Below are 13,114 nucleotides of genomic sequence, written 5' to 3'. Positions count from 1 at the left end.
CAATGACACTATCTTTATTTCTTCCAAAGCAACATCAGAAACAATAAGCAATCTCAATTTCCAGACTTTAAATCAGATTTGCTGCAACAGCCAGGGAATCCCAGATTACATCAGATGCCTAAGACACCCTGACCTCTGTGAGGGATGGACAGGCACCTCTATTCTGGGCTTGAGGCAGGAAAGATCTCTGTCTGCCTTTGCTCAGAGGCACCTCACTTGCCTCAGATGATGTCAAGTCCCCCCAAAAAAACAGCCTGGGGCACGTACGGTGGCCTTCACAAGGCCATCCGAACCCATGAGGTGTTGACTCCATATCATTACTTCACCTCCACTAAAACTCTGAGAGGTCATTGAAGGATTTCCACTAATAGGTGGCTTATTATTTTTAATTGACTGAAAGAATTACAGAGGGCCTTTTGTTTCAGAACAGCAGGCAAGGAGAGACGCCACTCCCAATGGGCAGATCTGTCCCCCAGGGCCTTAGATGAACAGCGTCCCTGAGCATGCCAGCAGCAAATGACTTTCCCTGCTGGAGTTTCACGTCCTCCCTGTATCACTTCAAAAGAGTGATGACAACACGGCCCCTCCCAGGGCCGCCGGGCCTGTGGTTACCTGTTACCTCATGCCCTGGCATTCTCGGCAGTGGCCAGCCTTACCTCACACAGCTGCTGCTGCAGCTGCCAACAGCTTGATGTTTGGGTTTGGCTGCCAAGACTCTTGTCCACAGCTGTGATCCTTCTGCAAAACGCATTGAGCCTTTCCTATGAGCTAGACAGTGGCCCAGATTCCCTGGGGTCACCAGTTACTTTGGGGCAACTGACAACCCCCCCTGGCACTTTGCTCACCCTGTGGGCTTTGGAGTCAGAGAAAGCTGGGTTATAATCCAGGCTCCATCATTACAGGCTGTGGGATCATGGGCAAGTTATTTACCCTCTTGAGCCTCAATTCCTCTGGGCTTCAAGAATATAATATAGATTGTCTAACAATGTCTAATGATGTCATGTATAGATTGTTTAGCTCAGTGCCTAAAACACAGAGCAAAAATCAGTATTTTTCAATCTCAGGATCATATGCATCTGGAGAAGAATGATTCTTTGCGTAGGGGTTGTCCTGTACATTGTAAGGTGTTGAGCAGCATCCTTAGACTTTACTCACTAGATTCCAGTTGTGACAACTAAAAATGTTTCCAAACATTGCCAAATGATCCTTAAGGATCAAAATTGACCTTGGTTGAGAGCCACTGTGTAAAAGCAAAAGTAGTAGTTTCTAATGTTACCATTATCATCATCATTATCATCATCAATTAAGACATAGAGTACTTCAAGCATGTCATTGGAAATTCAAATCCTTTCTACAAAGGAGAAAAGAAGCCAGGATGCAGAATAATTAGAGAACTGAGCTTACCCTTACAATGATCCTTTCAGAGATATGGGCAGACAAGAGATAGAACTGATCTTGGTTAGCAGCATACAGTCCAACCACCAACATGAAGTATCTAGTTCAGAAACAGCAGACCAACATCAACACATCAGGGAACAGAGACACAATTCATGCAACAGTTAATCAGTAGTGAACTTACCTAGCTGAGTTTACTGATTTAGAGACTGTCTTTTCCCTTCTGCTTTAACCTTCGTCCCCAGGTGAAATGAGAGAGCAATTATTTGATTTACATGCTATTGTCCCCCACTTGCCCCATGTCCAGTTGGAGGTGGTTGTGAGCTGTTTTGCAGGCCCTCTGTGGGAAGAGATACTGGCAGGAACATGGGCTCAGCCCGCCTGTACTGATTTGGCCTCCCTCACCATTCCTGGGCCCTCAGACAGGACCCCTCACAAACACAACAGGAAGCCACCAGAGGTCCCTGTGTCCAGAGACACACAAGTCACCTGTCCTGGGCTTGGTCTCAGCAGGACTAGCCCACCATACCCACCCTGACCTCTGGGCTGTGCCTCCGGCACCTTCTCGGGTTTTAACTTTAGTCAAAGACCTGAACCTTCCTTCCATTTGCTCTCAAGGCAGTTTTCATCTTCTGTACTCCAACTGCTTCTTCAAAACTGATGGGATGATTTTAAGATTAGACTCTTGCTTGACAATCAAAACAAAAACTATCCCTACTAGAAAAGCTTTGGCTTTAAAAACTGCATGAAAAAAAAAAAGCTAACAAATTCTTTCATAACACTATATAGGTTCTTTAATCCATATAGAACAAGAGTCTGCTCATGTATCTAAAATAAATCCATAAGAATAATAAATATCATAAGTATTGTTATTAATGCCATTGTGAACTCAAAACGTTTCATGCTGGGCTACGCAGTTTACCTGTTATTTCACTTGGGTCCCTAAAACAACCTTATTCAAGTAGGAATTGTTAGTGTCACCATTCATAAGACAGGAAAATGTGTTTCTGAGAGTCTAAGTTACATGCCCAAGGTAAACGGGAGCATCAAATGTTTAAACTCAATTCTGCCCAATACCAAAACCTTGGTTCTAAAACCAGTGGCTCTCAAAACTTATGCATTGTATCAGAGTCACCTGGAGTGTTTGTCAAAAAAACAATTTGCTAAGCCCACTTCCTGAGTTTTTGATTTAGTAGGTTTTTGGTGAGATCTGAGAACTTGAATTTCTAACATCCAGGTATTACTCTCTCTGCTACTCTTGGGACCACACTTTGAGAACCCCAAGTCTAAATCATGAAGGCAATTTTATTTTCTTTTTTAATCAAAAAAGTTACAGCCATGCTTCATGACCAGTGCACACGTTTGAGAAATGCTATCAGTCTTCCATTAGAGATGGCAATGAGATATGAGCAGATGGTTACTCTAGAAACTCATGGTGGGATCAAGGCTGGTCAGGAGGGTGGGCATGATGAGGAGTGAGGATGGGAGGAGAAAGACACTGATGGTAAATAGGATATACTATTAAACTGAAAGAGTCAGAGAAAGGAGGAAAGCAGTTTAAGGAGACCCAGCTTGCCAGCTGGCAGAGCCAAGAGAATTAGAGAGCCTTTAGGCTATTTCCTGGTCAAACAGTGTGACTGGCCACCTGGTATGTGCAGGGGCACCAATACCTCTGGTCAGGATTTGGCTTCCCCTTCTTTCTCATGTTGTTTGCCGTGGTTTCACTGAAGTGTAAACGTCCCAGCGTTACTTTAGTGACCTGGTCAGCAGGTAGGTCAATTCTAAAATGAACAGCAGAAACACCAAGAGATCATGAGAGAACACAGAGTCCTTGATCATATCCAATCCACTCCTTAAACTCTCAAGTGGGTCCAGTGTGCTTAGAGCCCAGTGCTCGTCACACCGTGAAGGACAGTTTATTTCAACCACCAATTACTAGTCAACACTCCACAGCAGGGTCAGGAGTGGCTGCCAGGGAAGGCCAGGGAATGACTTTCAAGCCACCAAGAAATGCTCACTCAGCACAAGCTCCACCCAGAGTTTGTGACGCATGAGGGCTGTGCTCTCCATACACTGCACATGGGTTCTGTCATTTTCACAGCGGGGAGGAAATGCCTTTCATCTGGGCTGTTGCTATAGCACTGACCTCCTGGCAAGCAACTTCTTTAGGCTCTTCCTGAAAGCCTTGGTTTCCTGTTAAGTACTTGTCCTTCCCTAGTCTAGTGACAGGAGGCAGCCTCCTCCACAGGAAGGCTATGCCCAGCCTGCTCAGGCAACGGAGAACCAGATGTACCAGCCATCTGAGTCTGTTTGTCCAAGTGCCTGATTTGTTGGCTGTAGGACCATCTTCTTCCCAGCCCAAAGGGGTTGACTGAGGGTTGAAATCCTGAGCTGTCTTGACTGCATTCCCAGCCAAATGAACCAAAGAGCAAATCCCACTCCAAATCATTCTAGAGACAGAACTCTAACTTTGGACTGCCATGTTGCTATGCATTCTACCAGTGGAGCATGCTTTCTATCTTGGAATCCATTCAGCCATCTATCAATGTAGTTTTAAAAAAATATGAAAAATGAATTGTATACACAGCTTGGATCAGGAACCTTGAAATTAATCCAATCAGCACCATGCTAATTTAAATAAAAAATTGAAAGGAAGATATAGCTATAATCTACTTTACGGAACCAAATTTATTAGTAAGGTTTTTAGTAATAAAGAATTATTTTTTAAATGGATCTTTTAATAAAGAATTTCTGCTACTATTTCGATGTATTTTACCAATCTTATTTTTGTTGGTAAATATGCACTTACAATATTGACATACTATTACTAATTTAGATTCTAACAGTGAATTTCATCTTAAATAAGCAAAACAAATTAGATGATAGATCGTCCCAAAACATTCACCTAGGAATTCAGAAAAGAAATTCTTACTTGACAGGATTGAAAACTTTTTTGCTCCTATCTGCTTGGGACTGTTCAATAGCAATTATTTGATTGGTGGCTTCAACCTATATGGAACAACAAAAAGTAAATTACTTAAAGAGTTAACAAATTAATTTATTTACTAATAAAAATGTTCATTAGTAGACAATATTTCAGTACTTAAAAAGGTCTTCAAGGCACCATGCTAGACTTTGGGCAGGGATTGTAAATCACTGGAAAAACATATAAAATCATGGTTCCTGCCTTAAAGCAGTGCACCACTGATGACACAACAAGCAAAGACCTACAAGGTTAAACAACGACAACACAAGACAGAGTATTTCAGGTAAGCAGTGAACACAGAGTGGCCTATAGATGGTTGAAACATGGGGAGGCAAATACAGGAGCTGGGCAGCACAAAGGCATGCATTCCTTCATTTTTTCCATCCATTCTATAAACTCTTATTGAGCATCTACTATGTTCCAGGGACTGCTCTAAACATTAGAAATAAGAAGTGAACAAAATTAACAAAAATAACTGCTCTTGGGGAAGCTTATATTCTAATATGAAGAAACAATATAAAATATAAATAAGTAGAATATAGAAAGTGACATTTGTTTGGCACCTACTACATACTTTTTTTCCTACTGCATACTTATTTTCATGAATAGTGGCAAGAGCCTAATGAAACCAGGCATGTAATATGTAGCTTGTGGGTATTTGCATTTTAACAATCTTTCTGGAAAGCAATTGAGCAGCCTACATCAAGAGTTTTCATAAGGTTCACATCTTTGATGTGTAAATTCCGTCTTACGAATTTGGCCTCATGCAAAGCTGGGTGCATATAGATGTTCAGTGCAGTTTTATTAATAACACTAAAAATACTGGAAGTGAGTGAAACTTCCAATAGTACAGGAATTTACATTATGCATCTCTAGGATATAAAACTGAATCATCTTTGTAAACAATATTTTATGGGGTTCTTAATAATATCATGTATTTCAAAACATAATATTAGCAATATGAGATTCATTTAATTTTTTAAAGTTATGTGCTACTTTTAGTTGTAAATGAGCCTTTATTATTTATTCATTTATTTATATGTGTGGTGCTAAGATTGAACCCAGTGTGTCACATATGCCAGGCAACACTCTACCATGAGCCACAACCCCAGCCAAGATTAATTTTAATAACAAGAAAAATTAAGCTACCAAATGATGCATCCTGAATATGAGTGAGTTTTATTTCTTCTTCATATATTTCTATTATTTTTAAAATTTTAATATTTATTTTTCAGTTCTCGGTGGACACAACATCTTTATTTGATTTTTATGTGGTGCTGAGGATCGAACCCAGCACCCCGTGCATGCCAGGCAAGCACGTTACCGCTTGAGCCACATCCCCAGCCCCCATATATTTCTATTATGTTTCAAATTTTCTACAATGAGGGCTGAGGCTGTGGCTCAGCAGGTAGCACGCTTGTCTGGAATGCATGAGGCACTGGGTTCGATCCTCGGCACCACATATAAATAAATAAATGTCCATTGACAACTAAAAGAAATATATATTTTAAAAAAAAATTTCTACAATGAAATCCTTTTACTTCCACAGTAAGAAAAGTATGTTTTATTGTTTATTTCCTTGTTGTTTGTATTTGTTTATTTTGTTGCTGTTTTAAGAGCTCTGTTGGGAGCACACGAGTTGATGCGTGCATTGATCATCTTTTTATCACTGTGACAAATACCTGAGGAAAACAACTTGGAGGAAGAAAGATTTATTTTGGCTCACTGTTTCAGAGGTTTCAGTCCATGTTCAGCTGACGTCAAGGCAGAAACCTCATGGTAGCCAGGAAGCAGAGAAAGAGGAAGGGGAGACAGGGTGGGAGAAAGGACCAGGGACAAGGAGACGTCCCTAATGGCCCCAGTGACCTACTTCCTCCCACCATGCCCCACCTGCCTACAGTTTCCACCACCTCCCAGTAGTCCATTGAATTACTAATCCATGCAATCGAGTATCTCATTGGGGACGTTAGAATTTTTGCAGGTCACACACACCTCACTCATGGACACTGTTGCGCTGAGGACCAAGCCTTCAACACATGAGCTTTTGGGAGACATTCCAGATCCCAACCATACCACTGTGTTCAGTAACCAAGCCTCATTTTAGGATATCCCATACCCAAGCCCAAGCTGACCATCAGAATAAAATATGTAGATAATGAATACTCTTGCCTGCTAAGGAGCTGGCTATGAAGTGATAATTTAATAAATACCTTTTGACTGCTCAGAAGTCATACTACCTGAATTCTAAACTCAGCTCTGTCACTTATTAACTTGGATGGATTATATAACATCACCAGGCCTCAGTTTCCCCTCTATTAAACCATGGAAAAGGGACACTGTCTAAATTAGTGGTTCTTTGGTTTTTTTGCAGGGATTGGGGATACTAGGGATTGAACTCAGGGGAACTCAACCACTGATCCACATCCCCAGCCCTTTTTCATATTTTATTTAGAGACAGTGTCTCACTGAGTTGCTTAGTACATCACCGAGGCTGAGGCTGGCATTGAACTTGTGATCCTCCCATCTTATGCTCCTGTGCCACTGGGATTATAGGCATGTACCAGTGTGCTTGGCTGGTTCTTTGTCTTTTTTAAAGTCAAACTTCTCTTAGAGAATCTGGTAAAAACTACGAGTCTACTCCATATGAAAAATGCACCAGCATCAATAAGAATAAAATAATGAAGAATAAATTAAATAAAAATAAAAGTAAAAGCAGGACAAGATTTATACACTGAAAATTACAAAAACTATAGTCTGAAGTGGTGCTGTGCCAGTTTCTGAGCTCAGTCTTCAGAAATTGGCAGCGTCCACTTCCTGTGTCTGGGAACACTTATTCTTTAAACCCATTCACCATGTAGTGAGAGAGCGCAAACTATCTCTTAGAGAGATGGAGAAAAGCTAAGACCCCACAGCTACGGTCCCATTTGAGCTCCAGACTGTGGCCAGCCCAAATGTGACAGGCATGTGAGTGAGCCATCTTGGAAATGGCCCAGCTGAGCTGCCCAGCAGACGACTCCTGAACAGGGTTGTCTTAAAGCCAACCCTGGACCAAGTTGCCCATTTGTAGCCCAAATAAATAATTATTATTTTAAGTCAGTTTTGAGATGGTAAATTACACAGCCATAGATAAATGGAACACTTAATAAATGTTGACTGAATTATATTAAGCTAAATTTTAAAATTTACCTTAATTCCAAAAGCTTTCAAGTAAAACATTTCTATTGGCTTTAGGCCCATTTGGGTTTTAACAAATTTTGGACTTCCCCAAACTTGGATGTGAATGGTTATCTGAAAATGGTTCTTCTTTTGGCAAACAAAAGCTTCATCTGCTGGCGAGAAATTAAATCCTTTGTCTGTGACAACTTGATAGCCCACATCAGGTCTATGAAAAGAGGAATAAAAAAAAAAACAATTTTATAAATATTTTCTATACATTTTCTTTCACTGATGATATCAATTGTAAAAACATTTCAAGAAAATATAGTGTTGGAGGTGCCTTTTGCTATATTTAATCAATAGATGTCTTGATTTTTACTGAGGAAATGAAAATAATCTTTCAAAACACAGTGGACTCTCTCCCAGCTTTTTATCTTCTTCTCACAAGGAAGCAATTCAATTATTGCCAAATAGAAACACTGTTTCCTTAGACTCCCTATCCCTTTTGTGCTTTCTAAACCCTTAATTTGACTCCACAACACAATGCAAAGATGTAAGCGAAAAGTTGAGAAATCACTGTGTTACTAGGAATATCTGGCATAGAATTAATTTCTTTCCTCCTTTAAAAAAAAAAAAGGTCTCTTCAGCTCTGCCATCGTTACTCAAATGAGTGAATATTAAGTCCATTGGTACAGGTATGAAAAAGCAAACTGGTCAGAATTGCCAGGAATAGTTTTAAATCAAAGTAATCAGATCCGGTTACTCTGCTAACTGGAAACCTGTTTTTTAATAGAGTATGGTCATTTCCTTGTTATTCTCCAATCTGGTAATAGTGCTAGAAACCTACCATAGTGACTTTCCTTGTTGAAGAAGGAATGGGATGATGGCCGGATATCTAATCAAACTTTTGCTTTGTTTGTTTTATCATTGCTACTTTTTTTTTTAATTGGTTGTTCACAACATTACAAAGCTCTTGACATATCATATTTCATACATTAGATTGAAGTGGGTTATGAACCCCCAGTTTTACCCCAAATGCAGATTGCAGAATCATGTCGGTTACACATCCACAATTTTACATAATGCCCTATTAGTAATTGTTGTATTCTGCTACCTTTCCTATCCCCTACTATCCCCCCTCCCCTCCCCTCCCATCTTCTCTCTCTACCCCATCTACTGTAATTCATTTCTCTCCTTGTTTATTTTCCCATTCCCCTCACAACCTCTTATATGTAATTTTGTATAGCAATGAGGGTCTCCCTTCATTTCCATGCAATTTCCCTTTTCTCTCCCTTTCCCTCCCATCTCATGTGTCTGTTTAATGTTACTCTTTTCTTCCTGCTCTTCCTCCCTGCTCTGTTCATAGTTGCTCTCATTATATCAAAGAAGACATTTGGTATTTGTTTTTTAGGGATTGGCTAGCTTCACTAAGCATAATCTGCTTTTTAATTTTTTTTCAATTTTTAGTTGTAGATGGACACAAATACATTTATTTATTTATTTTTATGTGGGACTAAGGATCGAACCCAGTGCCTCATACATGCTAAGCAAGTGCTCTACCACCGAGCCACAACTCCAGCTCCTCATGCTCTTTTTTTAATAGCAATCCTTTGAGTGTAAGATGTTTAATGAAATATTCTAAAAATGTTAATTCAAAGGAAACAAATTAAGTGTGTTCATGATAAAGTAGAGAGGAGAATATAAAAGTTGGTGAGTTTTTCCCATACAGGTTGTAGATATGGAATGATTTTTAATTCAGGGTTCCTAAATATGGATTTCTTTTCTCAGGAAAGAAACTTGAGTACTACGGAACCATGAGTACTACACTACTTTGTGGATCTTTGCCTCCTGGGATCTCAATTTGGATGGCTGCCATTATAACAACAACATAGAGTTTCTAAATTTTGCTCTAGTTCCAGAAATAGAAACCATTATTGGGTTTTGCAGGAAAAGAATGTTCATGTTCTTTGTAAGTTAAGCACCTCCTCAATGGATCAAGTCACTGAGTCACTGACTACCTTCAGTAGCTAATAAGTTAAAGGCTTCACAATCATGGTGCCCACCAATAGCAGAAGGTAAATTCATTGAATGAAGAATTTGGTAAACCTGTATGTGTTAGGCCATCTTCGAAATTTATATTGAGCCAGGTTCCTAGAACTAATCTGCTAATTTACACTCTAAGGCCTTGATGGATGGAATTGTATAAACTCACTATTAAGGGTAATAAAAAACTGTCTTTGTTTGAAGAAAAAAGAATTTGTGTGTGTGTGTGTGTGATGTTCCATGCTTAACTGTCAAAAATTCCGAAAGAAGAATGTAAGGTTTATACCCCAGACATGATCATTAGTCTGTAATTTAAGAAAACCTGAATCAACCAACCAGAATTATACTGAAGATGATTTTGGGCCTTAAAGGCCAATCTCTGATTATAGAAATCTACCTGAGAATGCAATTATTATTATTTGGGGGGGGAAATATACCGGAGATTGAATCAGGGGCACTCACCATGGAGCCACATCCCCAGCCCTGAGTTGCTTAGCACCTCAGTGTTGCTGAGGCTAGCTTTGAACTTGTGATCCTCCTGTCTCACCCTCACAAGCCACTGGAATTATGAGGCAATTATGTTTTGACATCAAAAGTTAAACATCAAGTCAATTAAACTGACTTTAAAAAAACTGTTTTATAGCACAACTTTGAAACAACATTCAGAATAAAAATAAATTTTAAACCCTAACTCCATTGCTTTTACATAATTTAGGGAGATATTTTGTAACATAGTCTACATAATTATCAAAGAAAAAGTAAGTGATTTTTCTCCCTCAATGGCATGACTAGTAAAACCAAGAGAGCCTGAATTATAAACTGGATGAATTTATTTACCTTCCTTTTTGCTTAGGAAAAGTGAATTATGGCAAAGTATTCAAAATAAATTTGCCTCTCTACCTTTGAATTGATATCATCTCAGTTTTCCCTTTTTTTCCAGTTTGTTGGAGCAGAGATAAGCTGTTCAAACAAATTTTTAAATAAATCTCTTCAAGTAAAAAGAGAGAGATAATACCTCAAAGATTGATCAACTCGGATGCATGCAGATGGAAAAGTATTAAGGGTTTTAAAAATCATGTGCCTGTGTAGGACACTGTCATACATTGGTACTAATGCTTCAGAGAGAATGTGGATTGTGCCCCAAGAAAATCAAATAAAGATTGAGACTCAAAACCAAAACCCACAGATTCTTACTTTCATTTTCTGATCTCACACAATAGCAAAGATATGAAGTCATGACATTCCAATTATACAACTGGTGTCCTTTGCCTCCTATTAAACACACCAACTCCAGGGCACCTAGCCACTGAACTGCATCCCTAACCCTTTTTATTGTTTTATTTTGAGACAGGGTCTCACTAAGTTGCTTAGGGCCTTGCTAAGTTGCTGAGGCTGGCCTCAAATGCACAGTCCTCTTGCCTTGGCCTCCCTAGTTGTTGGGATAATAGGGGTATTTAATCAACAGATGTCTTGGGATTACAGGGGTGTGCCTGTAATCACACCCTGGCTTAGGCTTAGTTTTAAGATAAATATTTCTTCCTTCTAGTCCAACATAAACATCCTAATGATAAACTTTGCTATATTTGAATTTGGAAAATACCAAGGAGGTCTTCAAGTTTATCACTCAATGTATCTCATTTCATATTATATTTATTACTTCAAAATCCTATTTCTTTAACCATTGACTTTTTTTTTTAGTGTTTCAAAAAGGTATTTATAATGAAGGAAAATAACAGCAGCCTTGGGTTGATAAATTATACCCTAAGGAATAAAAAGAAGCACGTTAAAGAGCAATAATGCATGAGTGCACATTTATTTTTTAACTGTAGTGTTATAAAATAAGGTGAAACTTTTCTAATTTTAGGATAATTTGTATGATTTGATTTCAGTCTCTTAATATAAAGAAACCACCAACTATGGTTGCAGGCTAAACATTCAAAATATGCAATGTGTTGACAATACTGATTTTAGAGTTGGTCACTGGATAACAACTTAATGTGACCCCAAAAATGTCTTTTGTGGTATTATAAATTAACTGCCGGACTAAATGTTAGTGTATTGGGAAAACTCAATCTTCCAGCTTTTAGTTTAAACTGGGCATGAGATCCCAGAAAGATTCCCTCTCCCCCCAGCATTTAGTAGGTAAATTATAATGAGTTAGAGTTACAAGTCTGGGTCCTGAAGGCCAGAAGCCCAAGTTCCAACTATCCTTCAGCCAGGATGCAAAACAGGTGTATGACAGACACTTTCTCATTGACCCATCCCATTTGATGGGGTGACACCCAAGCCCAAATACTTGGGTTCAGTACTGAGATCCAGCACTACCCTTCCCCCTCAGCCTCTAGCCCTCCACTACCACCCCCCCCCAGGCATTGGGGAGGCCACTTACAGTTTTTCATAATGACTGTTTAATAAACTATGCCAAGGAACACTTTGGTATGGTTGCCACTTCAGGGAAGGAGAGCACTGATCTACAGGCATCCCATTCTGTCCCTCGCTGTCAAGGTCCTGTACTTCATTGTTGTGACTCCTACCTGTCACTGCAAAGAAACAGGTGAGTTAGATTCTTTCTACTAGATTCTTCTTCCTAGATTCACAGACAGCTGCATGGCCATGTGTGAGGCAGAGTGACCTCGGGACAGGTGTCAAATGCTGGGAGGCAGGAGGCATGTTGCTGCCTGTGTCTTCATCAGTAAGACAAGCAACTTGAGATCAGTGACCGCTATGGGGAGGTGGTGGACACTTACAGGAAACTTCATCCTTAATATCAATCTACTACTTCTACCATGTGATTCAGAGAAGTCGACGCTCAGCCCTAGGAGCGTCTTAATGGATCAAAGTACAGTATTTGGTACTTGCATCAGAGGTGGCCACATGGGCTAATCCAACCCAAGCAGAATGGATCTCAGCACTTTGGGAAATGTGGGTTCAAAGGTGCTCACTCTTTTCCGTGAGGTTTGAACCCATGAGATAACATGTCCAGGAGCTGCTGAGACCATTTTGGAACATGAGGGAAAAGTCCATCTGGGAATGAAGTTATGCCAGCAGAAGCAGTTAACAAAGGGGGGCACCAGATCGGATGATTTGATTTGAGTTCTGTGATCCAATTGTACCCTCCTAAGTTACAGGAGCCAATAGAGCCACTGGTTTTAAAGGGTTTGTTTTGTTTTGTTGCTCTTTCTTTCTTTTGCTTTGTTGCATATAAGGCAATTTGATGTTTTTGTTTTTGTTAACTGCAACCAATATACCCTAATTTGTTGCAGGTCTTGGTGGCACCAAGATTCTGTGGCTTTAATTACCCTTTTGAATTTAGATGAGTTATTTATTCACTTACTATCTTACTTCTCTCCATTGTAGAATATAAATTAAAAATGTGTGCTGCCCATCTTCCAAGATAGAGAATCAAATGATAAAGTGAAAACACCTTGAGAAGTTCAAACCAAGATAAAGTAACAGAGTTCTTGTTAGCATGTAATATCAACTCTATGAAATTGCCACTTTTGTTCATCAAAAATGGTCAAATAACAGCCTTTT

The 13,114-nt window shown here is 39.5% G+C and overlaps 1 protein-coding gene across 1 annotated transcript in view; it reads right to left on the bottom strand.

Annotated features, from left to right (window-relative positions):
* Positions 1-13,114, bottom strand: part of MYRFL (myelin regulatory factor like) — a gene marked incomplete at both ends in the record, with an annotated part of 115,511 nt that overhangs the window by 54,059 nt on the left and 48,338 nt on the right. The window contains 5 exons of the mRNA XM_081310853.1: positions 1,405-1,495; positions 3,066-3,176; positions 4,328-4,404; positions 7,568-7,763; positions 11,970-12,120. Coding sequence (XP_081166979.1) covers positions 1,405-1,495; positions 3,066-3,176; positions 4,328-4,404; positions 7,568-7,763; positions 11,970-12,120 — 626 coding nt within the window. The remainder of the gene's footprint in view (positions 1-1,404; positions 1,496-3,065; positions 3,177-4,327; positions 4,405-7,567; positions 7,764-11,969; positions 12,121-13,114) is intronic.

Source organism: Spermophilus citellus (assembly GCF_964194105.1).
Source record: "Spermophilus citellus genome assembly, chromosome: 10".
Lineage (NCBI taxonomy): Eukaryota > Metazoa > Chordata > Mammalia > Rodentia > Sciuridae > Spermophilus > Spermophilus citellus.
This window is presented reverse-complemented; position numbering and strand designations above follow the sequence as displayed.